The following is a 27,837-nucleotide window of genomic DNA, read 5'->3' on the forward strand; positions in this document are numbered from 1 at the left end:
TCATAAATTTGATTAGATAATTGTTCTTATGTAATCAAGTCGTTCTACGTCCAAAGGGTCATTGGCCTATCGGTATCAAGGTGATTGATGAGAGTTTGCATTTTCAAATGGTGAAAAATAAGTCCCTTGATTGTAAAAATGTATAATTTAGAAGTAGAGTTATAAAGTATATGAGTTTATATTATTAAAAAAAAGCGACAACAATTTTATCATTTTAAACCCTATCACAAGATGTTTATAGTAGAAAGTTATTACTAGTGGTAATTTTAGTGTCTACTGTATCACCTTGAAATAATATGTTTCTCCATCAATATGCAAGTGAAATAGAAAATAATACTTCATTACATCATGTTTTAGCTATCACATCTCATTTCTAATGAACAATACCATATTTTCTTAATATCAATAAGATAAAACATCAAGCTAGGTATATTAAGCAAGCGAACATTGCAAAATAAGTTCCACAACGCCAAACAATCACAAGCACACAATACTCAAATTCCGTCACTTTTCCCCCTTGTTTTAGGTATATACTCCCCCATCAACCTTTGAAGCCAACATAACACTATTGTCCAAGCTCTTGGCCAAAACTAAAGTTGTGTCATTTCAAACGTGCTATAATCAAATTAAAATATAACCATGCTCAATCGACAAAATTCAAAAAGATTTACCAGATGTTTAATATACAAAGGAATTCATTTTGTTGCATATAGAGGGATTGTTATGGATTAGATATAGATCTGAAAGGTTTGAGGGATCTTGGACCGAAGGTAAAGAAACAAAGATGGAAGATCTAATATGAGATATCAAGTCACTGGGTATTTTATGAATTAGATATAGATTTAAAAGGTTTGAGGGATCATGGACCGACTAGTGTAAAAATGGCCTTATGTAAAAAAAATTTTATGATGGTTGTTTGCTTTCCCGAGCTCTGTGGAGAAACTCAACCCGTATAATTGCTTTGATGGTTTTTAATGAAGTTCATTGTTAAAAAAGGGGGCTTGTTATGGATATATAATGTGTTTTTATGAGAAAAATATAGTGATATTTCATATTTGGGATGTCAAGGTTCAATTTAGATTAATATTAAACCGAGCTTTTATACTTTTTTAAAATAAATTAAAATATTTACTGTATGATGTATCAAAATTTAATTTTTTTTCTCTTTCTTCCCAAAGAGGTCCATAATACACATAGATCTGGTTTAGAGAGTTTTATGTCTAAATTTTTTCATATAAAATATCTAAGGGTTGTTTTCTAGAGATTTCATCAAAATATCCAGCAACTTGAAATATCTTTTGGGCTGTTCAAGCAGCTTTGGTCAGCCTTTTCTAGGCCTTTTCATGTATTAAATATCTTGGTATTTAGATGACGGTTCAAGGCTGGTCTAAAGCTTTTCTCGGCAACAACTTTGTGATCGAAGTATGTAGCTCTAGAAGCTTCTTTAGGTTGTTTCTGATAACATCTTTTGGGTAGATTTGTGCAACCCTTCTAGCCTATTCCAAGATGTTTATTGATTGTTCTAGCAAACAATCTCATTTGCCTTTTGGTCTAGCACGTTGCAAATACTTCTTACAGCCTTGTTAAATAGCCTGAAATTTAACCGTGCGTGACACTATGCTCTTATAGTTCATAAAGTTTTTATCCACGTATATATTTTAAAATAATAACTAATTTAAAGGTTAACAACCTTTTAACTTAAATCAATCAAAATCCCAAACACCAGGTAATCAATCAGTTAGGTCAAAAGTGCAAGCCAAGCCAAACATACCCGGTGATGGCGTAATGTAATATATGTACTTCCAATTCCAATGCAGCAAATGGATGACCTCATCATCATCGATCATCTGCTCTGATTCAACTCAAATTACGTCGATCTTCTGCTCTGATTCATTCGCCATGGATAGGCTTAGTAAACAACAGGTTACTTTTTACCTCCACTATTATCATCACATGTTTAGCGTAATTCATATTAATTCGATATTATAGTATATAGATTAATCAATTTGTGGACTCTAGGTCATCAATTTGTCTCCTATTTGACTCAAATTACTCCGATCATTTGCTGTTAATCGCCATGGATAGAGTTCGCAAACAACAGGTTACTTTCATCTCTGTTGTTATCGAACATGTTTAGCGTAATCAAATTAATTCGATATGTAGGTGTAGTTAGCATATAGATTAATCAATTTGTGAACTCTAGCTTATACTTTTGTCTCTGATTTGACTCAAATTACTTCGATCTATGGATAATAAACTTTGTAAACAACAGCTTACTTTTATCTCTGTTGTTATCGAATACGTGTAGCACAGTTTAAGATGATCCGATATGTTAGGTGTTGTTAGCATATAGGTTAATCGGTTTGTGTTTAATTATCAGATAGTTTTTTGACTTTAGGTCATCCTTTCGAGTTTCGTCTTTGATTTGACTCCAATTCGATCGATCTTCTGATTCGAATCGTGATGGATAGACTTAGTAAACAACAGGCTGCTTTTATCTCTGTTATAATCAAACATGTTTAGCGTAATTCAAGTTAACTCGAGGTGTAGGTGTTCTTAGCATATAGATTAGTCAATTTGTATTCGATCATCAGATAGCATTTTGACTCTAGGTCAAACTTTTGAGTTTCATCTTCGATTGACTCCAATTCGTTCGGTCTTCTGATTCGAATCACCATGGATAGATGCTTTTATTTCTGTTGTTATTGAACATGTTTAGCGTAATTCAAGTTAATTTGATATGCAGGTGTTTTTCGCATATAGATTAATCAATTTGTATTTGATCATTCGATGAGTAAATGGTGCCAGTTAAGTCATAGACTCTTGTGTCTGATTCGACTCATAGTTTCGTCGATCTTCTGCCTTGAATCGCTATGGATAGACTTTGTAACCAACATGTTACTATTATTTGTTCTATTATCGAACATGTTTAGCATTTAGATTATCAGTTTGACTAGATCATGACCGTATTATATTGAAATTGTATCTGTATTCAAGTGGTGAATTAGTTGCAGGTTGGTTGGTTGAGTGCTTCTGTTATTTTTCTTCTGAATGATGTTTTGGTTGAATTAGGTCTCTCTTCGGGGAGCTAGTGCGAAAGAGATCACTAGGGATGCTTTACTTGAGAAGGTTGCTCAAGAGAGGGAGTTTCGCAATTACATGCGGCGAGCTACCACAGCTTCACTTTTTATTCAGGTTTTTGTTCTCAAAATAAGAGGTGTATGATTTAAAATTGGTTTTTTAATTTCATTGAGAAGAATTTGAAAACTTATGTTATTATCAAGAACAAAAGAATTGGTATCATGATTTTGTTCAACAATGTTGTGCTTTTTACTGCAAGCAAGTCTTCAGGTATCATGGCATGATTTTTTGTCAAATTTTATGTAGAGGGTTTGGAGACGCTATGTTTCAATGAAGATGACAGCTGTACATCTTAGAGAAGAGTGGCTGGAGATGGTCAAATGTCTTCCAGTTCCTATGAGCAGAGTTTGGATTTCCAACAGCCTATTGAGACCTTTTCTTTTCTTTGTTACAACTTTAGCAACTCGAGGCCGAAGGTTTGAAGATAGGGATGTAGATTGTATGCAGATTTGCTTCAGAATTCTTTTGGAGAGCATAAATTCCAGTGGTATGGTTTTACTGTATTAAATGTGAGATTCTTGGAAAACTTTATAGCACAATCTTTGTGCTTATCAGTTTTTATCTTTAACTTAGCTGGTTCTTTTGTTTTGTTTATAAAGTTTTGTTTTGTAAGGCATAGATTAATAATCTTAAAAGTTAATCTGCATTTTCAAAGTTAATAATTTAATGCTTTGACATATCTGTCTACGATTAGGGGTGTTCACGAGCCGAACTGAGCTCGAACCAGAGCTGGCTCGGGCTCGGCTCGAATTTTGATCCAGTTGGCTCAGCTCGAGCTCGAAATCTAAATCGAGCTGAAAACCTGAGCTCGAGTTCGGCTCGGTTTTAAAACGAGACAGCTCGGCTCGATTCGAATTGGCTCGAAATACAAAAAAATATTGCAATTTTTAAGCTTAATAGCTTAACTTAAGATATAATATTTAATTTAATAAACCATATGCAAAAAATGTTCAGCCAAATAGATAGATGTCCAAATCAAGTCCATATATAAGAGATAAATATAAAATAATTAATATATACATATATATATATACATTATTAATTATATATATATATAACCACCGAGCCACGAGCCGAGCCAATGAGCCGAGCCACGAGCCGAGCTGACCATGGCTCGGGCTCGGCTCGTTTCAAAACCGAGCCGAGTCGATCCGAGCCATTTTTGTTCGAGCTTTTTTGAGCCGTGCTTTTTTCGAGCGAACTTCGAGCGAACCACGAGGCACGAACTTTTTGAACAGCCCTATCTACGATATTAAACAGTTAAAGCTGAATTCTATTTCCTTAATTGAACCTTCTCTTTTGAAGATCCACAGAAAAACTTTTGCCCTCTTGCTACATCTAGCATCGAAGAACGAAGTACATGGAAGTATCAAGCAAAGAAATTGATTTCTTTATGTGTACTCATTCTTTCAAAATGTGACTACTCAGACAAAGAGGGAAACCAGTTTGTTGTTCTTACATCTATGGCAATGCGGTTTGTTGTTAGCTTGACTGATTTAAAAAGTTGGAAAGGTCATAATGATATTACCCTGCAAGATGCAGATACAGCAGTCAAAGATCTAGTTTGTTACATGTGCAGTGACAAAATTCAACTTTACATTTCCATCAGAAAATACCTTAATAGATTGGATGTTCCTTTTTCTTCACCGACAAAAACAGTTGGCCATACAGATGATAGGTTCTTGATTACTGCAAGTGCAATAACTTTGGCACTAAGACCCTTCAATAATCACAACGTGAATATGCGGTTTACTGCTGAACAATACTGTGTGCTTCTGCTCACAATTCCTTGGTTTACTCAACGCCTGCCAGCTGTGTTGTTATCTGCTATAAAACATAAATCTATCTTATCACCTTGCTTCAGGGAAATATTGGTAAGGCTTACGGGAACGCATTCTGAAAGCATGTTATAACATCATAAATGATAACTTTATGTATATTATATCACCTCTTTTCATCTGCACATGCAATTAAGTTTTCTAAGTGCACTATTTTCATTTTGTGGATCACTTTATTAGGTGCAGATGTGGTTTTTGGGGGACTTTAGTATAGTTTTAAGCTAGATTTTATTTCTCTTCATAAATTTTATGTTCATATTGTGAACTAGTAAGGATTTAGAAGTTGGATTGACTTCGATAACCATTTCTAGCAATAGAATTACACAGCACATCATGTTATCCTAATCATATTCCTTGGACCAACCGTGTGACAAAGTTTTAATGTTTAAGTGATATTTTAGAATATTTGAGCTTTTATTCATTAGTCACACAGATTTTTTTGTCAAACTTTAAAATAATACTGCATTAATATATAAGGCATGAGAAGCTGATCAATGTTTGGCAGGTGATGGCAGATGTCGAAAGAGAGGGTTTTAAAAGAGATTTCAAATTTAAATAGTTCGGAACAGAGTTCAAGTCCAAAGATTTTGCCACCTGTTGGTTGGGCACTTGCAAACGTTTTATGTCTTGCAATCGGGTCAGACAGCAATTCAAAGGATTCTGGAAGGTTCACTCAAGATCTAGACTTTTCATCTTTCATTCGGGTTGTTATCATTCTTGCTGAAAACCTGATAACTTACTTTGAGAAAGTTAAATGGACCCAAGTTAATAGCGAGTCATTGGCTGAGTTATCCCAGAAACAGTCAAATATGCTATACACTGATTTACTGAAGCCCGTTTGTCAACAATGGCATTTGATGAAGTTGTTGACCTTGGTCAAAGACCCATCCATTCAGAAAGCTGATGAGAAGTGTGAATTAACAGATGTTGCGTATTATTATTCTTGTATGCTTAGAATATTTGCCATTCTTAATCCAGTGGCCGGGTCAATGCATATTCTTAATATGCTCGCTTTTACCCCTGGATTTACTTTAAATCTATGGGGACCACTTGAAAAGTCTTTTTTTCCTATATTAAGTTCTGCTTCTGAGACTAACTTATCCAATCATAACACTATTGAAGACTTAAAGGATGCGGTTTCCAAGAAGAAGAAAAAGTGGGTCAATGTATTAAATAAGATAACTGGAAAATCCCAAGGAGATATTGAACAAACAGAGTCTGTTAGTAACCTCAGTATTCAAATTGGGGATGACTCTTCTGATGTATGGAATATTGAGTCTTTGAGGAAGGGTCCTGAGGGTTTAACAGCTGATGATTCTCATCTAATCCACATCTTTTGTGCAACTTATTCACACTTGTTGCTGGTTATTGATGAAATAGAGTTTTATGAGAAACAGGTTGTGTGATTCTTTCCCAAAATCAATATCAATATGTCCTTATTTCTAGGGGTGTGCAAAACTTACGGGTGCGCATGGGTCAGTTTTAGGCTAAAACTGAACCGAAAACCGAAATTTTGGTTTTTGAAAACCGCTTTGTTTTCTGTTATGCCATTTGGGTTCAAAAATTGTGCCGAACAAAAAAAATTGGCTCAAAATAATGAATTTGGTTAAATCTTTTTGTTAATTAATACATAATTATTTATTATACATTTAGGCTGAAATATATAGGTTGCACGATGTTTGAAATAAAAAATGAAAATCTGTAAATTTGGTTCAGTTTTTTCGGTTTTTATTACATGCAAAACCAAAACCGAAGAAAAAGTTCGGTTTTTACGAAAACCTAAAACCAAACCTTCGTTTTTGGTTTCAGTTCGGTTATTTTGGTTTTTTTGGTTTCCGATCAGTTTGTTCGGTTTCATGCACACGATGTTGCACGCCCTATTATTACTATTGTTATTCCTATTTGATAACAAGTCATATTGGGAAATGCGTAGGTTCCATTTATACTGGAGCAGCAACGCAGAATTGCATCTATGCTGAATACTTTAGTTTATAATGCTCTGTCCCATAATGTTTCCCGCCAAAACCGTCCTCTTATGGATGCTGCTGTGCGCTGCCTACATTTGTTATATGAAAGAGATTGTAGGCACCAGTTTTGCCCTCCTGATTTGTGGCTTTCTCCAGCTAAAAAGAATAGACCGTCAATTGCTGTTGCTGCAAGAACTCATGAAGTTATGTCAGCTAATTTAAGATCTGATGATGCATTGGCAATTGCAAGCATGCACTCTGTTATCACTACCACCCCACATGTTTTTCCGTTTGAAGAGAGGTAATTGCAAGTTAATGTGGTTAGTTAAATCCATCGTTTCATAATTTTCATACTATGAAGATTTAACTGGCAAATATGAAGATAAAAGAGTTGATATTCTCCAACACCATATTAGACACAGTAAATATTAGACGTTGATATTCTCCAACACCATATTAGACACAGTAACATTTTCTTAAAAGTTCTACCCATTGAATTGTTTTTTTTACAAAATCAATTACTGTTTTTCTCTTGAAAAATTAAAATACTGAAAGATTTCTGCTTGTTTGGCAGAGTTCAGATGTTTAGAGAACTTATCAGCATGGACAAGGTATCTAGGAGAATGGCTGGTGAAATAGTTGGTCCAGGCCCACAAGCTATTGAGGTAGTAATCCGCCGTAGTCATATTGTCGAAGACGGATTTCAGCAATTAAATCCTCTAGGGTCAAGATTAAAGTCAAGCATTCATGTATCATTTGTTAGTGAATGTGGTCTCCCTGAGGCTGGACTAGACTATGGTGGTTTATCTAAAGAGTTTCTAACTGACATAGCAAAAGCCGCATTTTCCCCCGAGTAAGTCGAAAATAATTTCATATGTTCCACTTTTACACCACTTTTTGACTTTTAAAGTTATAATTTCCCTGATTTTTGTATATTGTAGTTATGGATTATTCACACAGACCTCAACTTCAGACAGACTGCTAATTCCAAGTTCAGCTGCAAGATTAGTGGATAATTCCATACAAATGATTGAGTTTCTCGGAAGAGTTGTTGGCAAAGCACTTTATGAAGGGATATTACTAGATTATTCTTTCTCACATGTTTTTGTACAAAAGCTGCTAGGTCGCTATAGCTTTATTGATGAGCTGTCAACACTTGATCCAGAACTCTACAAGAATCTTATGTATGTTAAGGCAAGCATTTATTATATACTAAACTGTGGTAGTAGAAATCTTTATTTTGGTTGCAATAAATAGCATGCTCATATTGCAGCATTATGATGGTGATGTCAAGGATCTGTCACTAGATTTTACAGTTACTGAAGAATTACCTGGAAAGCGGCATGTTGTAGAACTTAAAGCTGGTGGTAAGGATCTCAGTGTAACAAATGATAACAAGTTGCAATACATATACGCTATGGCAGATTATAAACTTAACCGACAGGTATATATAATATTATGTTCATTATATGAATATGATACTAACATGTAAACCCTTTTAGTTGATTTGTGTTCTTGATGCACATATGCCAGGTGTTGCCGCTTTCAAATGCCTTTTGTAGAGGATTAACAGATCTTATATCTCCGTCTTGGTTGAGATTGTTTAATGCCGGTGAATTCAATCAGGTATTGTTCATTTGGGCTGTATTTGAGATTTGACTTTTAAGGGTAATACTGATAGGTGATGTCTCTTTTAAGCTTCTTTCTGGTGGCAATCATGACATTGATGTTGATGATTTGAGGAATAATACACGTTACACTGGTGGTTACACTGAAGGAAGTCGCACAGTAAAGCTCTTCTGGGAGGTATACATTTTTCTATTAACTATAAACTATAAAGGGACTTTCCATCTTAAAAAGCTTTTTTCTCAAGCTCTAATAGTTGGCTACTGACTATACAAATTCTATTCATTTCGGGTAATGATTAATGGCGTGTTGCTGCTTACTCTGGCTCAGGTTATTAGAGAATTTGAGCCAAAAGAACGTTGCATGCTCATGAAGTTTGTGACAAGTTGTTCTCGAGCTCCATTACTTGGCTTCAAACACCTGCAGCCAGGATTTACCATTCACAAGGTTATTTTACTTTCATAATCTATGTTGTTACCTCTGTATTTCTATACCTAAAGTCTGTGACTGAACCTTCATTAATAATAAAATGAATTAAAGAAAAAAAAGGCTTTTGAGATTATTGCAAAATAGCAAGTTGCTCATTAGATTTTGATTTGATAACGGATCTTTCTCTCTCATTTGTCTGGTAGAAAATGATATAGCATCTAAGGGGTTAAACACTTAAATGTATATTATGAACCGGAGAGAAAAAGGAAAATGACTTTTGATATAATCTATTTATAGGTTGCATGCGATTTACCTCTTTGGGCCTCGTTTGGAGGGCAAGATGTGGATCGTCTTCCATCAGCTTCAACATGCTATAATACTCTTAAGGTATCTTATTTTATTAATGCAAACTTTTCAAACACTCACTCATGTATTCATACATATTTGGTTCTGTTATCTTGACCTTTTTTTCATTGTATGTAGCTCCCAACTTACAAACGATCAAGCACATTGAGAACAAAGCTACTATATGCCATCAATTCCAATGCAGGATTTGAACTTTCATGAACATTCAAAATTGTATGTGCATAGGTAAACCCCCTTTAATTACTTCCGAATGTCATTAGATGTCTTGGTCAAATTTAATGAAAAAAGTGGAGCATGAAAATTTGACCAAAAAGAAAACAGGAAAACCGTAGAATTCATGATCCTAGACGAGCTTCCTTTTAATTTTGTGGAGATAAAGGTTTTAGACATGATTGTAATAGTTCTCCACCATTGTTTAAATAAAGACGCTGAAGATCGTGGGAACTCACCCAACATAACAGCTAGAGTAGGGTATGTGGATTTTACTTATAACTGAATATTCCGAGTTCTGAATGAGAAGATCGGTTTGGGTACTTCGGGTTAGCATGTGATCGGATTTTGGTTAAACCATTCTAGTTGTGTTCAATGAATGGGTGGTAATAAATTGATTTGGGTTATAACCTGAACAACTTTAAGTGGCGGCTTTCATTTGTGGGAGAAGTAGGGTTGCCAGAGAAGAAGTGAGTGTTAAACAAATTCGGGTTAATCTGAATCAACCGATGGTATTCAGGTTATTTGGGTTTTTGTTTGAAAGTGTAACAGATAACTGACCCTGATTACAATAAGGTATCGAAGGTTGGTTCGGTTTAATTGCTTTCAAGGTTTTAATGAATTAGTGGACTTGAATATAGTTTTGATCCCATTGTTTAATACCCAAAATCCGATTAAACCAACCTGATAATCGAGTGCCTGATTAAACCGTATGTAATTAAGGCCTGTTATCTGCTTGATTTTCAAGCATAGAATAATTAAATTCAAACAACCCAAACCGATCAACCCAAATACCAATTGTTTATTCTAGTTAGCCCGAAACTGTTTTAACACCAACCTTTTCTCCAGCGGCCCTTCTCCCGCAATCTGAAAGCCGCTACTTCTGGTTGTTCAGGTTAACCTAAATTGATTTTTTTACCATACATTCACCGAATGAAGTAGATCAGTTAAACTGAAACCCAATCACATGCCAACCCGATGCCCAAACGATCTACCCCTTCAGGATTCTGCTTACCGGTAAAATCCACAGGCCTACTTTAAATTTCATCAAATCTACATTTTTTAAGGAAGTCCCAACAATCTTTGACTGGAAATTTAGATCTAATATCACCGTTAAGGCTCTTTTCTCCTTAGTTATTTCTTTTGGGAGATCTTTTATGTTTTCTGCAATTCAAAGTGTTTTCTGCAATTCAAAGTTGAATTAATGTACAAGATATATTAAAAGCTTACAAGATCTAAACAAAAGGAAACTTACCTACAAATGGTACATAAAACTAGTTTGTAAATTGTAGATGTAGAATGGTTTAAAAAAACTTAACTACAATTGAAACAAATTACAAAAATTTCTAATCTTAAATTGCCAAAACATTGTATTAAACCGTTAATAGTTACATACTTACATAAACCCTAACACGTAACCTCAGGAAGCATCATAATTCACAAAACCAAAAAATAAAAAATAAAAAGTCTTATGGTTGAACAAGCAACTTTGGTTCTCTGTTCTCATCCTAACGGGAAGCTTACAATGTGCAAATCCTAAGGAAGGCGGAAAGTAGCAGACTTGGCAGATTATATGCATATAAACCATACTCAAAATAAAGGACAAAAGGGTAAATCTATTTGAGTAAAACTTACATTCACAGAATGATCTGAACCACAAACAGTCGGGAGAAACCGTGACTTAGTTAAACTGGGGACATGGTATTTTGCTGGTTCGGTTTGGGGGTAAGATTGTGATGAACTGATGATGAAAATAAAAACCGTACATAGGAAATATGGGATGCATGGAAATATATGAAGTAATAACTAATGACAATAGTAAAGTTTGTTACTTTACTAGTGGTAACCAGAATTTAAAGTCAACATGAGTAATTGTACAATACAATCGTAGGTCGTATATTTGTCACTCCTGCTGCAATAACTTAACGATCAGGTGCTTAACGATAACTGCTCTTGAAAGAACCTTACTGTTGCATGTAACATGATCATATCGTACCAGTTATTAAATTAGCACTTTCCCACAAACTACTTGTAACTTGTAGTTTTCGATTTTAAAGATTAATATGGATGGTGTGGAACTAATTCACAAGTGTCTTAAATATCTTTTCGCAGGGAAAACTGCCTGGTAGGTCGAATCTCATGCTGATGTAAAGACGTACAGACCGGAATCTCCGTCTACTGCAATCTTGTGTTATTGTAACTATATTGAGAGTTGTATAAGTTGCTTTGCAGTGTAAATAATATCACAGATTTTTGTAGACATGTGTGTCTAAACAAGAACTAACACAAAACCTGATCTAAATTTTCGTACATTGGCTGGTGTGTTTTGTCATCGGTTGCTTGCTTAATCACAGTGTTTTTTCCCTTCACTTTTTTTGGGTTTTTAGTGAATTGCTACCTTTTTTGTTTGACTAAGAAAAACCTGAGCTATTTGCAATCGAGGCTTCTATTTAGTGTGCCGTAAAAAGGTTTCGAGCATTACTCCGAGTGTTTGTAACACCCAACCCTGTTAGGACTTACGTGTCTTGGTATATAAATGCTCAACTTGTTACAGTATATGTAAGGACCACTTCAATAACAATTATCAGTTGTATTGGTTAACTTTATTTTACTCACATTAACCTTTTACAAGGGTGGTAAGTTATATAGAAATCATGAACAAATAAATATGGATCAAGATGCAACCTTTTAAGATAAACTAGTACTACAACTAAGGGGCTGTTTGGCAAATGCCGAATCATTAAGTGCTGAATGAATAAGAGGTCTGAATGGTTAAGAGACTCTGAACCAGTAAGTGTTGAACCAGTTAAGTCTGTTTGGTTGGACCTCTGAATAACTGTGCAAAATGACTATCTTACCCCTCTGAACTATTTCGTGCTGAATGAAATGTATGTGTTTCGTTAGAACTCTGAATGGTAAATAATTATAAAAACAAACGAAGCATGAGAGAAAATCCAAAGTACACATTATTGCTTCAAAATCCATAAATGGTTTCATAGGTATAAACAATAACGTAGAAGGTAAAGAAAAAAATAAGAATACAATTGAAAATTATAACTATCAAGTCTCATGGCCAAACACCACCATAACTTCCTATGATATCTCCATTGGCCGTCACTTTAGTTTCCACCTTAGCCCATCGGTTGCTTTCCATATACTCGCCTGCAAAAGCCAATTCTGACCAAAAATAAACTTTGACCAAAAAGTCAAATTTATCTAAAAAGTCAAAAATCAATATATCCACTCAATACCTAAATCCGTTCATACCCATACCAGTCATCAATGAGTGACGAATAACATATAACTTTTACTAATGGGTCGGACCAGTTTGACCCGCATCCCTTTTTTATTTCCCATCTTTTATATATAAAAATTTTACTGAGGATTAGTATGTTGTTAATTTACATGTTCATAAATCATAGAAACTAAGATGAATTGTAAGCATCATCTTTTTTAGTTATGTATTAATGCTTGAGTTGCTAACGGGTCAAACTGTTCAAGTCAAAAAAGGCGAATACAAACAAATCTAAACCTGATCTCAAAGTTGATTTGTGCGTTTTAGTAAATTCAGTTAAATTCATAACCTAACGTTTTCATTGATGATTTACAATTACAAATGTATATTTGGCCACTATAATACCTTCTCAATTAAATGGAATCACACAAATGACATAAACATGAAAAAAATAAAACTGACATAGAATTCGTTCACATTGTACACCCAAGTTTCTCATAAAATGACATGCAGAATTTAACACGCAAATTCCTAAATCATATCTAAGGCAAGTAATTAACTTCCAGAAAGCTTTATAGCATCATCTATGATATAAATACTGAATTTAATAATTTCAGGTTTTCTAAGAGAACTGATGCATATTAGCAAAAGTCTACCATCAGTTGTTAAAATCGTCAAACCTAATCAATGGTACACACAATATTAAGCTATATCGATTAACAATTGCAAAAATTGAATGATAATTAGGTTAAGATAACGAGGTTTACAATAATAAAATTGACCTAATCCCAACTTCCTCGGCAATAGCTCTTTGCTTGATCACATCCTCTTCAAATTCTCTCCGTCTGAACAATTACAAGAGGAAGATGAGGACACTGGATGGAGGCGGAGGAGAAGAGTGATCGATGGTGGGTAATCAGGTAATTTTTCTCATTCAGCGTTGATTTATGGCTGAATGGGTAAGATCTAGAGGTGAGGGCTTTTGATGAAACAAACAAGTAAATGTCTGAGCGAATCGGATCAAGTCTCCGAATGAATCCATTCAGACCCAAACAAACATGGCCTAAGTCTCTCTATGAACAAACATAACCCAAGTCGACGAATATGAAACAGAAAGTGTGCACGTTTTGTTTTAGGTCCGCAAAAGCTGATCACGCCAAGCTAGTAGCGTGTTATTGTGTTAGTTTCATGGGTTAATGGCTGAGATCTGATGTTAAGCTAAGACGATCCACTTATCTTACATCCCAACCCACACACACGTTTATCAAATAGGTTATATGCATAACCCGTTTCCCTGTTAATCGTTTTGGGTACTACAAACAAAAACTGCAAGAATCAGCCAACGAGCACACCCTAGATAAAGCCTATTATTCTGAGACACGACACATCGTCATGTTTCGGGTGACATAAATTAAAAGTTACACAAGCACCCATATCTACAACAATGTCATGTTTCGGGTGACATAAATTAATGTTTGATCCTTAATCACTAACACGCATCTTAACGCATTAAAAGTTGGAATGCTTCATTATGGGTCTCAACTGCATACTCGTATCCAAGATTGTTTGCATGATACCGAAACTCATCCAGCTCATTCGATGGAACTTGAATGCCAACTAAAACATTTGCCCCCATTTCTCCCTACAAACACGAAAACAAGCTTTAGAATCGCTAACATCAAAAGGGTAAAATAGGAATTTCACTTTGTTGAAAACTCAAACCTGCGCACGGTAATGAAACAAGCTTATATTCCAACGCGGGCTAAAAGCGTGCAAGAATTTCATCAAAGCCCCTGGCCTCTCGGGGAAAACAAACCGACAAAGAAGCTCATTTTCAACATTAGTTCGCCCTCCCATCTGAAAAGACGAGTGGTTTTTGGTTTAACTATTAAACCATATTAACCTACTAAATAGCTTTTATTCCAAGAATATATAAATAAAGTAAATAAACCGTTACCAGATGGCGTAAATGATCTTTAACCATGTCGTTATTTGTAAACTCGATAGTTTTTAGGTTATATGACTCCATTCTTTCCACCATTGCATGAAGTTCAAACTTTGTATGAAGACCAACACTATAACAAATCACAAAAACAAATATAAATTTATTAAGATTAAAATACCAGAAAATAAACTTAAAAACTTACAATTAATAAAATATTCTTGCCTGTATAGAACTAGAGCTTGTTTCTTTTCAGATTCATATCTGTACTTGAACTCAGTAATATTCATCTTCCCAATCTGCCAACAAAATTATTAACATTATGCAAAATTTAAGGGGTATATATGACATTTTGTCCATAATAATGACGTTTAATAGTTTTTGAAAAATACAAAAAACTGACCAGTTCGGCAAACTGTTTAAAACTTCCAGGTTCCTCGGGCATTAAAGTTGCAAGAACAGCCTCTTGTTGTCTACCAACGTTCGCAAGTTCGGTTACTAATCTTAATCTATCAAAATTCATGTTGGCCCCACTAGTTATTGCTACAACATTAATATCCTTAAGATTATAAAACTTGCAATATGCTTCTGCACCCGCAAGAGCAAGTGCACCTCCCGGTTCTAAAATGCTCCGTTTCTCCTCAAACATGTCCTACAAAATACACACTTTAATGATAAAAAGTTCTATGAGAATATTCCACACCGCACGTAAATGAACTCACTTTTATGGACGCACAGATGGCGTCACGACTAACAAGAACCACTCCATCTATCAATTCCCTGCATAACCGAAACGTTTCTGAACCAACTTCTTTAACCGCAACACCATCTGCAAAGCCTCCAACTTGGTCAAGCATTACCCTTTGACCATGATGTAATGATAACGCCATCGCATTTGCATCAGCTGGCTCTACACCAATAATTCGTACCTATATGATAAAGTTGATTAAAAATCTTATACGGTTATACAAAGAAAATAAAAGCTTATACGGTTATAGAACATTTGAAATATTACCTCTGGTGAAACTCTTTTCTCATAAGCACCAATACCAGCTATTAAACCGCCACCACCAACAGGCACAAATATGGCATGAATGGGACCTTGCATTTGGCGTATGATCTCCATTCCAACCGTCCCCTGGCCCATTATGATATCCGGGTGGTCAAAAGGTGGAATGAAAGTTCGGTTCTCACTCTCGCATCGTTTTTTAGCATATGCTTGTGCTTCATCATAGGAATCACCTTCAAGAACAACTGTTGCACCTAACCTCAACCGATTCCCACTAATCATTTAACAAAAAAAAAACTACTTAAGATCGTATAAGTTATATGTAATATGTATAATGTATTCATGTTACATCAAGCAAGCAAACCTTGATCCGGGGTGTGGTGACTGGCATGACGATCACAGCATCACATCCCAGTGTCTTGGCTGCTAATGCAACACCTTGAGCATGATTTCCCGCAGACGAACATATAACACCTTTTGCGAGTTGTTCTTTTGGAAGCTTTGCCATCATGTTATATGCTCCACGAAGCTTGAATGAAAAGACCTGCAAACTCAAATTTGGAATCTTAGAATTATTATTATTTTTGTTGAGTTATGAAGCCTTGGTTGGCCTTTTGCATGGTCCACATAAAGAAACAAGAAAATGGGGGCAATCTTAATTATTTTAGGCGTAGCTAATAAATACCCTAGTTGCAACTAGGGGTGTACACAAGTTAAATCACGCCTAAACTCCTCTAGGCTCGAGCTTGGCTCATTTTGACTTACAAGAGATCAGCTCGCTTCGAGCTCTTCTCCCAAAGGGAGTCATTTTTTCAAGCTTGAGCTCGGCTCGTTTTGACTTAGAAGACATCAGCTCGCTTTGACCTCTTTTCCTAAAGCTCGAGCCCGGCTCGTTTTGACTTAGGAGACATCAGCTCACTTTGACCTCTTTTCCTAAAGCTTGAGCCCGGCTCGTGAGTCGTTTTTTCAAGCTCGAGCTCGACTTGTTTATTATTTACTAACTAATTTAACATATTTTAAATTATTTTTATATGTTGAGAAAAACCTTAAACGAGCCTACGTTTGGCTCAAGCTCATGTCTAGTACCTTAAAGTCTTAAACAAGCCAAAGCTCGACTTAAGCTCGGTTGTGCAATGTGAAACTAATACATAGAATTCTAGAAAAGTTTATACTTAAAAATACCCAAGACTCGAGCTCAGGATCGATAACTAAACGAGCATTATTCATTTATTTAAGACTCAACTCTTTTTGAGCTTTTTATCGATCCGATCACAAGTAGCTCACGAGTGGCTCGACTCGTTAGCACCCCTAGTTGGAGCCATGGACATAGGTTTCACATCACAACCAAACCACATTATATTGACATGTTCGTTTATTTTCCATTCCACACGATATTCATTTGCGTGTGTCTTGTTTTAATTCCTAACAATTATGCTAATAGCTAAACTAATTAATCAAACTAATCAAAATTAAGAAATTTGTGCACATCTATCAAAACCACCAATTTTCAATATCAATAAAGGAGTTCACGTTTTTCTTTTTCCTTAAAGGCTGAAGATCTTCACGTTTAAGCCAAACATTCACCCCTAACCTCTCCGAAAGCTTTGGGGCACGATTCAATGGCGACATCATAAACCCGATTCGACGACAAAATATTCGTCAAATACTCCATCTCCGTCAACGCCCCATTCCCATCCTCCACAGCTCCCAACCGTCCCGATTCGTACGGTGTGAAGCACAGAGCGTGCTGCATTATGTTATATTTATATGGTGTTGTATGACTTATGGGTGTGGAGGCGGGATTGTTGTTATAATGTTTCAGAGAAAGAGAAAGGAATGGAATCAGGGTTAATTGTTAAAGGGACAGGGAGATTATTGGTTTTGGTAATGAAAGACAATTAATTTGGCAGCCGCCGGTTTTTATTATTATTATTATTATTATTATTATTATTAGATACATGTGTTTTTATTGAATTCAAACACGACTGCACGAGGGTTTGTTAATTACTAATTAGGTCGAGGTTACGGATGGTGATGGTGATGGTAACGGGACAGGTTTTGATGGTTACACGTTCATTTTCGGTTTTAAAATTATGTTAAAGCAATGTGTTATACGTTGATCTTCATTGCTTTGGGTTACTCATCGCCTAAGTGTCGCCTCAGCTTAGTGGTAAAACTTGGACATATACGTCGAGAGACCGGACTCAATATGTATACAAAAATATCATAAACAAGAGGGGTCCGGGCTCAAAGTTTCGGTAAAAACGGATAGATTTACATTACGTATAAAAATTTTCGGCCGAAAAATGATAAATTTACACTACCGAATAAAAAATCGAAAGGGACCGGAGCCCAAGGCCAACTAAGCTACGTTTTTTGCTTCAACTTTTGGTCCACTATTCAACCTATGTTATACTATATTATTCACAACCATTTCATTATTTTATTATTTAAATGAAAAATAAATCATAAAAAAAGGGGGAAATGTGTTTGGGTATGGTGCTCAATGGATTCCGTGAGCTGGCGGTGTTTCGATGAGGCCACTAGTGGTGCTCAATGCCATCCACACCAGTAGTGGTGTCAATAGAGATGTAGTGTTTCAATGAGGCCACTAAATCAGTAACGTTATCTCAGCACCAATAGTGGTGTTGCCCAGACAATACCGCATAGACTAATCGGTGTTCTAAGACTCATTCTACTTGGTCGAGTATTCACTACTTGACATCCTTCCAAGGCGGGTGTTTTTTTCCAACTCGGCCTATATTACTAGGACTCGGATATAGGCAGTCAACTCAACGCTACTCAACGATTACTTGGATCTAGTCAATGGCCCGCTGGGAAATACTCGAATATTACTTAGATCTAGTCGTTGGCAAACTCGGAACTACTCGGCGATTACTTGGAGCTACTTGGTGATTACTTGAATTTAGGCGATTCTGAACATGTGCTTGTTTGATTAATATTGATATTCGCGTATTTTGTTATAAATATTAGTAAATTTATGATAATTGACGGCAGATAAAATTTTCTAGAAATTAATTTCTTTATAATTTACCATGTCCAACTACTCCTCTCCTAGGCCGAATACTCGCGATTTCCTTGTCTACCGACCTAGAAGCGCCTAGCAAATTCTCTGGTTCAATACTCGTTTGGTTCTATCATGTAATTACTTGTAAGGCGCTGGATATACCTATTAGTTTGCTAAAGTTACTCGTTGATATTTTCAAATACATTTCATAGTATTTAAACTTTTATGTAACTCTGCCACCAAAGAAAATTAAAGTTAATGAATTAGTAGATTGTTTTATTATTCAAGGACAAAGAAAAATAGAAAGAGGGAATTTTTACGGTATTGTTCAGGTAAATAGGAACCTTTGTTTTGTTAATTGAAGTGGGCATCATCTAATACCATGACCGTCTCATGCCCGTGAAACATTTTTAAGACTAGTCTAATAAACGGTCCCATATGGCCATACCCAAATCCCCCCACCCCACCCCAAGAAGGAATTTTATCGTTTTTAGTTTTGCCCGTTAGGTTCTGGTTCATTTCCCTTTTGTAACCGAACTGAACAGGGAAACGTCACTTGGTAAATGGTACAAGCTAGGAAACGGTCTAAAAAGTCACAAGTCTCCTAGATTAATTAAGCTTGTATATAGAATTCCTGCTTTTCAAATGTCTACATGTTTGGTTGTCATTTAAGAGCCTCATTAGTCTTTATTATGACAATAATGCTGTGATAAGATTCTAAAGGGTAAACAAAACATGTTAATAACAAGTTGTAAGAATCTCATAGGATTGGAATCTGATTCCATGCCAAAACGGAATTATTTAAATTTCTTTGCGAAGTGATGGAACCTATGAGTTAAACCGGATAAAACACGTTGATAATTAATGTAATATACTATACCACGCTATACTATATACACAGTAAAAAATACAGGTACAATTGCTAGTCTGAAATTGATTTATGTGTAATCATATCAATCCTAACCGAAACACAATTAAAACCTTGAAGCTCAAAATTAAATTGTGTACTTTGATTATTTAAATAGGCTAAAGGGGTTGGCGGGCCAAATAAGTAAGCGGTTTTGTAATGATGATTCATAAAAAAAAAAAAGGTGTAAACATGTTGACGTGCTGAGCTTTATAAAATTGTATATTTTTAATTCTAATATTAAACAAGTTGATGGATCGACCCGTCTATTTACATCACAACTCATTTATTGAACGTATTAGACGGGTTAGCCCGTTTACAACCCGAACATAGACCCAACTTATTATCTGTCTAAAGTCCCAAACCCTAGTTAAAGCACAATAAATACAATATACAACCATATACATACATACACCCATGATTGAGTGTTATGTGCCTTACAACCATATACATACACCCATGTGGTGGCGTTGATAGCCGAAAGACAAGGGCACATGCACCAATCAGCCGGTGTCCCGATGATTGAGTGCTATGTGCCTTATGTCCAAGGCTTGATGCAAAACTACTATCGAGCCAAGGGTCTCACCGGAAGCAGCCTCTCTATCCCTATGGGATAGAGGTAAGGCTGTCTACATCTTACCCTCCTCGGACCCTACCATAGCATTGCTATTGGTGGGATATACTGAGTACGATGATGATGATATATACATACACCCATAAAAAACATATAGACATACATTGTAAGTTAACATGAAAAATCAATATTAATAAATATGGTATTTAGTTACTTTACAAAAAATAGTTACATAAATCATCACTAAAAAGTGGCTCAAAATGACAAAAAAAATATCTAATAACTTTGAGCATGTTACCACAACATGAAAATGGAAAAAAAAACCAAAAGATCTAAAACCGTGTTCTAAACAACTAGGACGACGGGCCCCTTAACTCGAACCAAACTTAGCCAGAGTTCTCATCTTAACTCAAGACCACGATTTAAATCTTTCCACACGCAGCATAGTGCCGCCTGCTATCGCCAAAACATTGGCCGACACAACCAACGGGCCAAAACAATGACTTTCGAGTTATTGACTTTTTGAATCATTTGTACTTGACTTTTTACCGTAGTGAAGAACCTAGAGTAACTGCTACTATATGAAGCAAAAGAGCTTGAATAACACTTATCGTTCTTGATGAACCACTCTCACTCAACTCTCCTGCATACCGGGATTCATCTGTACTTGAAGTTATCGACACGTTTACATCATTTGAACCTGAAGGTAATAGATGATTTTATATCATTTGGTATAAAAAGAATGTTAGGTAAAAAAAAGACGCTTACAATCATAATCAGTCCATCCAATTCGTTTCTTCGATAAATCATAAACGAATATCTTATCTTTAAGAACAAGATCTGCATCAAAAAATAAATAAATTGGTGATCAAGAAGTAAAATATGAAAAATTAAATGAGCGGGTCAAGTGAAATATTTTTTTTATTATAATTAACTAATTAATTAACGTTTGATTTTAATCCAGACTATTTTAACTGACCTCCAAGAATCGATACGCTGTTTTGAACTTTTTGGAAGCCAATGCACCATGGTGTACCTCCGTCCTGTACGCATTCGTGCAATCAATATTAGCTTAGTGCTTTTTAATACGCTTTCGTTTAGAATTTATAGAAACTGAATAATAATAATAATAATAATAATAATAATAATAATAATAGTAACATATATTAATAATTGATATTAGGAACACTTACAACGGGGTCTCCATGTACGAGATAATTCTCGGGCTTAAGGATCATAGCTGCACCGCCAGCAAAGTTTAAAGAAACATCCAGGAAAATCTCATTTATGCTTTTTTATGCAAAAAAAAAATAATAATAAAAAGAAAAAAGATCAGTTGGATGTCCAAATGACTACAAGTAAAAACCGAAAAAAAATAAAAATATATATATATATAGGCATCAAGAAGTACCTTGATGTAACCAAATAACATTGGGTGTCCTTGGAGATAACAGGTGTTGCTAATTGTGAAACAGCAGCCGTTATCTACAATGTTTAACGTTCAACGAATCTGACATACAACACGTTTGACCACCAAAGTCAAAAACATAAAAAAACCGAAACTTACAGCATTGACAAAAGGTTCAAATGCTTCTGCAACAAGGTATGTCAAAGTTGTTCCAGAGTCAACAATGGTTCCTCGGTTATCTGACGTGGCGAAAACAGTCGGGTCAATTGGCAGCATCTGTCCGTTGACTGCAATGCTTTGCAAATCCAGATTGTAATGAGGCCTAAAAGATTAAACAAAAAATCCAGCATTTACTTATTTGCAAACTTTAACATTTGACTAATCAAAAAGCCGCGATTAAAAATATTAAAAAATAATAACACGTACTGTGACGGGACAAGGGGACTATAAACCATGGCGGGGTCCAATATTTCACCAAGAACAAGCTTCCCACCACCCGTTCCGTCTCCTTTTAAGCAATGTGAAAATACCTTTGGAGTAATCCCGTGTGACGAGAGTTGTGACACGACAGATAAACGTTGTTGACCAAAACCAAAGATCCCGTCAATCGCTTTATCGGGTTTGGTCAAACTACCTGTTTGATATGTTCTACACCTATTACAAATTATATAAAAAAAATATATATATAATGATAAAATGGTTAACATTTTATTGAATGGTGAGACTGAAATAAGACACGAGCCAAATATTATGTGGCGTTTTTTGTTAATTCTAATATAGGACATAAATCACATTTAAAAATATAAAACAGGTTACACGAACATGACCCGTTTAGCTAAACGAGTTTGCGTGAAAAGATTATTAAGCTTTCCAATACGATCAAGTCACATTGCAAGTGAAACAAAGCTTTTAAAACACGTGACAAAAAAGCGAGAAACTCACCCGAAAGTGATGTAAGCCGAAGAGTTAGCGACCATGGAGGGTCCCACAATCGTGTCAAAATAAAACAAATCCGTGACATAATGACCCGAAGTTCCACTACTGAAGAGGTAGGTCCCAGCAGAGCCCAGTTGGACCCGCAAGACTCACCTCAAAGAGAGACGTCTGCGCAGTTGGACCCGCAAGACTCACCTTCAAGAGGGACGTCTGCGCAAAGACCAAACTCGCAAGACTCACCTTGAAGAGGGACGTCTGCGCAAAGACCAACTGGATCCGCAGGACCCACCACGCTCAGAGACGCGACGTCCTTACGCGCAGTATGCAAGCTGTTCCCGCAGGAAAAGCCTCCCAATGGTGACGTACTCCGCCTGTTCCCGCAGCTACGGATACTAGCCATCAGGGAAGGCTACCCGCACAGCAAGGCTACACGCACAAGGCACTAACTCTCAAATAATTCAGTAATGTCACCTGAAGAAGGAATGAACAAGCCGGGAATACTCCCGCCCAAAGCCGGGAAAACTCCCGCCCAAATGAGCCAGTCCGTACGCTACTGGAGGATCTTTTGTACTATACCTGCCAAGGTATGGACAAAAGATCTGACCAAAGCTGCGACAGCTCACTGACAACAGTACGACGAGCAGCACGCTCTAGTACTTAATGCCACTATCAGCTGCTGCCTACTCACCAACCCCTGTCATGGCACGTGCATAGCCTGCAGTTGGTGGAAAAGGAATAGTACACAGCCGGCCATGTCACTATCAGCCGCTGCCTACCCACCAACCACTAGCATGGCATGTGCGTAGCCCACAGTTGGTCGAAAAGGAATACTATTCAGCCGGCTGTACCTGCTTGGAAACCTACCTTCGGCTATAAATACTCCAACACCTTGGAACGGTATCATTATCTTATATCTTCATATATTATCTGATATTTTCTCTATAGCTATTTCTCTTAATATACACTTATATTCAAGAGCAATCTAGTCTGATTCTCACGCCGGAGGGTGGTCACAAGGAGGTACCTCCCCTTTCTCAGTGACGAGCTCACGGTGTCTATTTTGCAGGTCATCAGAAGAACAACCATCTTTGCCGGAACTAACCCTCGTGGGAAACATCTATTTAACCCCCAGATTATCCGTAATCTTTATTGGCGCCATCCGTGCATAAAAGCTAGAACTTATTCTTTTTCAGTTTTTTCAAAACTTCTGGAAAGATGGTTAACGTTACTCCGGTCCCAAAGCCAGCGAGTGACCAAGAAACCCCGGTAATCACAACCGCAGCTACTGGGAGGAACACCGGTGAGTACACAAATTTTACGAACACTACCCCGGTTACTCAAGCCGGGGCAAGTGCAGTAAATTTTACGAACACTACCCCGGTTACCCGAGCCGGGGCAAGTGCGGTAAACAATCCTTCACTGGGATTCACCGATACACAGTTGGAGAGACAACAGGCGAGGCTCCCCCGCCAAACACTCGATCAAGTTAAAGCGTGGGCCGAAGCACGTCAGAAGGAATTCCAAGCTGAGTTGGATGAACGCTTGCGTTCACTCCGACAGGCTGACGAATTCGGAAGCACTCAACTGCTCAACATGAGCAGTGAGTGCGAGTACTCGGACGACGATCGGGAGGAATCCGTCACCGACGCAAACCCTCGCCATAGGGCAAAAGGGAAGCGTAAGGAAACGGACTTCCAACCGAGAAGGAATTTCGGAGAAACCTTCAAACCAAGGAGCGCGGGGGGAAACCCACATGACTTCTCCAAAACCTTTAGACCAACTGCTGCAAATGCGGGAACGTCCAAGTTTGCAAGGGACATTGCGGAAGCAATCGCCCCGAGAAGTGCCAAACAGATGTCCAACATCGGCACTTATGATGGTATATCTGACCCAGACGATCATTTGAACAGATTCATAGCGGGGGCAACCGTCAGCAATTGGACGGAACCCACGTGGTGTTACATGTTCCAAATGACGCTGGTTGGGGCAGCCAGAGCGTGGTTCGACCGTCTACCGGTCCACCACATCTACGATTGGGCAGACTTCCAGCAGAAGTTCAGCCAACACTTCAGTCAGCAAAGAAAGTACACCGAAGAGCAATGGACGATCCTCAACTGCATCCGAGAGGAAGATGAATCTTTGCTAGACTTCATCACTCGCTTCAACTCAAAGAAGCTGAGTCTGGGCACTATTAGCGAAGATCTTGTTCGCGCTGCATTCATCCAGGGCGCGAAAGATCCAGAGCTCATCCGCACCTTAACGGGTAAAGACGGCATGCCATCCACATGGGATGCCATCATGACAGCAGCTAAACGCTTCGCGGACCGGAAAAGCAACTGGGTAGAGATCTTCCCCAGAGTACAAACCTCTACACCCAGAAAACAAGAGAAAACAACGTCCTTACCGCCCGACTGAACAAAAAGAGGAAGCTAGGTATTTGGCAGTCAAGGATAAACTTTGACACCTCATCCGGCTCGCACCCTCGGTTAGGCGGAAAGGATAACATGCAGTCGTCGAACCGGAACTCCAGATGGACGCCACTCACCAAAAGCGTCACTGAGATATTCGCCACCGAGAGGCTCCCATGGCCAGAGGCTCCAATTATCCGACAGCGTCCAAACGCTGATCAAAGCAAATTCTGTGACTTCCACAGGATAAGAGGCCACACCACCGAGGAATGCTTAGACTTGAAGGACGTCGTCGAAGCATTTGTCAGAGATGGGACGCTCACGCACCTCGTGGCGTAGTGAACGCTGAGCAGGCTAATGCGGGTAGAACCCCAGTTGGGGAAAACACGAATAAAACTGCAGCTTCAATATTGGAGACTACATACTGCGTAAACAACGAGATTCCGAACCGGGTGCATGTCGGCTCGAAAGGCTCGATGACACCCCCATCCCAAGAACAGGGAAGGGAGATTAATTACACAGGTTGCATGTAGATCAATTCCAAACTTGTAAAGAAAAGGCCCAGAGCCACTTCTAATGGAAATGATTCTCCTTATCACATTGACGCTCATGGTCTTACATTTATACTTATGAACTTTCCACACTGATATGCCGGTATTCACCGCATATATAAGTGTAAAAAGGAGGTCGTTGCGTGTGGACGGCGGCAAAACCCGCATAAACACAAAAACGGCAAAAATTTCTAAGGAAAAGATGAAAAACACCTTCACGCAGGTCAGTTATGGGTAAAGTTTGGTCATCCCACTAAATGAAAGTGACGGTCCTACCCGCACAATCATGATAGAGGAAACTGAACGTTAACCTATTGACAACCGCGCGTCGAACGGTTAACTTATTCAAAACACTGATGCCGGTTTTCACCGCATAAATAAGTGGGGAAGTAAGTCGTTGCGTGTGGACGGCGGCAAAACCCGCATAAGCACAAAAAACGATAAAAATTTCTAACAGATAAGGACAACCTTCACGCAGGTCAGTTATAGGTGAAGTTCGGTCATCCCACTAAATGAAAGTGTCGGTCCTACCCGCACAATCATGAGAGGAAACTGAACATTAACCTATTGACAACCGCGCGTCGAAAGGTTTAACTTATTCAAAACACTGATGCCGGTTTTCACCGCATAAATGTGAAAAGAAGTCGTTGCGTGTGGACGGCGGCAAAACCCGCATAAACACAAAACGACAAACCTTCACGCAGGTCAGTTATAGGTGAAGATTGGTCATCCCACTAAATGAAAGTGACGGTCCTACCCGCACAATCATGATAGAGGAAATTGAACACTAACCTATTGACTACCGCGCGTCGAACGGTTAACTTATTCAAAACACTTGAAAAATTGCTAAGTTAAACTAAAGTATGCACGAGCGAATTATATATTGTTTATGCGGCAAAACAAGTGCCAAATTAACCTATAATATGCATGAGCAAGTCATATAACGTTTATAAAGCAAGTCATCCAGTGAAAGTGGCAGTCCTACCCGCACAAACATTTATATTTCATAAAAAATTCAAACATTACAAGAATGGCCGGGTATCTACCCGCCTACAGAAATATAAATCTATCCTAACGGTGGGAAGGGATCTCAAGGTTCAAACTTCAGGACCACTCCCTCCAAACCCACTTATACCCGCACCATCAGTTGGCTGTGGCGGTTCAAGGAAAGTCTTGAGAATGGTTAGCCCATCATCAGCAGCAGCAATCTCGTTCACCTTCTCCAGCACCGGATGCGGGAAGGCAGCATACTGATTCACTACTTGGTCATAAGCAGCTTCAGTATCCACATCATATAGAGGGAAGTTGGAAGGCGGGATGCCCTTCTCAACAAACCCTAGACCAAGCAGGAAGCCAGCCTTTTCCCCATCCTCATGAGAAGCGTTGAGGGCTGCGCTCATGGCATCGTCATAAGATGTATTCGTGAAGACTCGATGCACAACCTACAAGAAAAAATACAAGTATCAAAACCTTTTCTAAGCACAAAGAAAAGCGTAAAGATATTATGAAGCTACGCATACCTGCGACAACGCTTCTCGTAGAAGCCATTACTTGGTAATCAGAGCTTCTTGGAGGGCAGCCTGAGCTAGGTCACGGGCGCGTTCGGCTTCATTCTTGTTAAGGTTGGCAAGCAACACTTCCTTAGCAGCAGCCTCTTCAACGCCCTTCAGCTTACGCTCAGTATGGTCAAGCATACCCCTCTGATCCAAGATCTCTTGAAGCTTCTTGGCGTCTTCCATAGCCAAAGCATCATGAGCCTGCTGAAGCCTCTCTAGTTTGACTTTAAGCTCCTCATTTTCGGCGCGCAGAGGTTCAGCAACGGCTTCAGCCTTGGTGGCCCTCTCGGTCGCGTTCCGCGCAGTTTCCTTAGCCAACCGAAGCTGTTCGTTAACAGCTTGGGTAGCCTTGGAACGGGCCTCGAGCCGGGCCTGCACTTCAACCTCGAGGGCCTTGAAGGCCTTTTCCTTCTCCGCAGCAATTGCGGAAAGTCTCCTGTTCTCCTCCCGGATAGCCCGCGCCTGAGCCACTTCTTGGATACGCGCAGCCTTTAACTTGTCGTTTTCACAACAAAGCAACTCGACGCGCGGCTGCATCCGGGCAAGGAGAATCCGAAGTTCATTTGTCAGCCTACCCTCCTGGTAGCTAGACATGGCTTCCCCCAACGCGCCACTTGGGGCCGCGTGACGCGCCCACTCGACGCAGTCCACAGCCGTCCGAAAGGTTGTTCCCCGGCGGATGTTCCACCGTGGAACATACACCTCA

At 38.0% G+C, this 27,837-nt stretch overlaps 3 protein-coding genes across 7 annotated transcripts; 1 reads left to right on the plus strand and 2 right to left on the minus strand.

The window, feature by feature from the left end:
- Positions 1-1,757: 1,757 nt before the first annotated feature.
- LOC143618954 (E3 ubiquitin-protein ligase UPL7-like) lies at positions 1,758-11,889 on the plus strand. 5 transcript variants are annotated; one of them, XM_077091005.1, is made up of 15 exons: positions 1,758-1,923; positions 3,073-3,195; positions 3,388-3,628; positions 4,447-5,015; positions 5,495-6,376; positions 6,913-7,247; positions 7,521-7,799; positions 7,888-8,140; positions 8,220-8,390; positions 8,480-8,572; positions 8,645-8,752; positions 8,903-9,019; positions 9,299-9,388; positions 9,485-9,592; positions 11,690-11,889. In XM_077091005.1, the coding sequence occupies exons 1-14, from the start codon at positions 1,795-1,797 to the stop codon at positions 9,566-9,568; spliced, it is 3,474 nt and encodes a 1,157-aa protein (XP_076947120.1). In that variant the 5' UTR covers positions 1,758-1,794; the 3' UTR covers positions 9,569-9,592; positions 11,690-11,889. The 5 variants fall into 5 exon arrangements, 4 of the variants coding, with proteins under 4 accessions (XP_076947120.1, XP_076947121.1, XP_076947123.1 ...); XM_077091006.1 differs by having other exon boundaries at positions 9,485-9,580; XM_077091009.1 differs by lacking the exons at positions 1,758-1,923; positions 3,073-3,195 and having other exon boundaries at positions 3,505-3,628; positions 4,455-5,015.
- Positions 11,890-14,223: 2,334 nt separating this feature from the next.
- Positions 14,224-16,474, minus strand: LOC143618891 (threonine dehydratase 1 biosynthetic, chloroplastic-like). The gene is made up of 7 exons (XM_077090946.1): positions 15,770-16,474; positions 15,477-15,683; positions 15,158-15,406; positions 14,980-15,053; positions 14,770-14,887; positions 14,535-14,669; positions 14,224-14,454 (listed from the first exon to the last, which is right to left on the minus strand). The coding sequence occupies exons 1-7, from the start codon at positions 16,043-16,045 to the stop codon at positions 14,314-14,316; spliced, it is 1,200 nt and encodes a 399-aa protein (XP_076947061.1). The 5' UTR covers positions 16,046-16,474; the 3' UTR covers positions 14,224-14,313.
- Positions 16,475-20,576: 4,102 nt separating this feature from the next.
- LOC143618823 (aspartic proteinase 36-like) lies at positions 20,577-22,657 on the minus strand. Its single transcript, XM_077090910.1, has 8 exons — positions 22,623-22,657; positions 22,107-22,334; positions 21,840-22,002; positions 21,684-21,757; positions 21,466-21,562; positions 21,252-21,315; positions 21,041-21,112; positions 20,577-20,972 (listed from the first exon to the last, which is right to left on the minus strand). Exons 1-8 carry the CDS (start codon positions 22,655-22,657, stop codon positions 20,818-20,820), a joined length of 888 nt encoding a protein of 295 aa, XP_076947025.1. The 3' UTR covers positions 20,577-20,817.
- Positions 22,658-27,837: the final 5,180 nt, after the last annotated feature.

This window comes from Bidens hawaiensis, unplaced genomic scaffold, assembly GCF_021521415.1.
Source record: "Bidens hawaiensis isolate Kalapana, Puna unplaced genomic scaffold, B.hawaiensis_p1.1 tig00002343_1, whole genome shotgun sequence".
Classification (NCBI taxonomy): Eukaryota; Viridiplantae; Streptophyta; class Magnoliopsida; order Asterales; family Asteraceae; genus Bidens; species Bidens hawaiensis.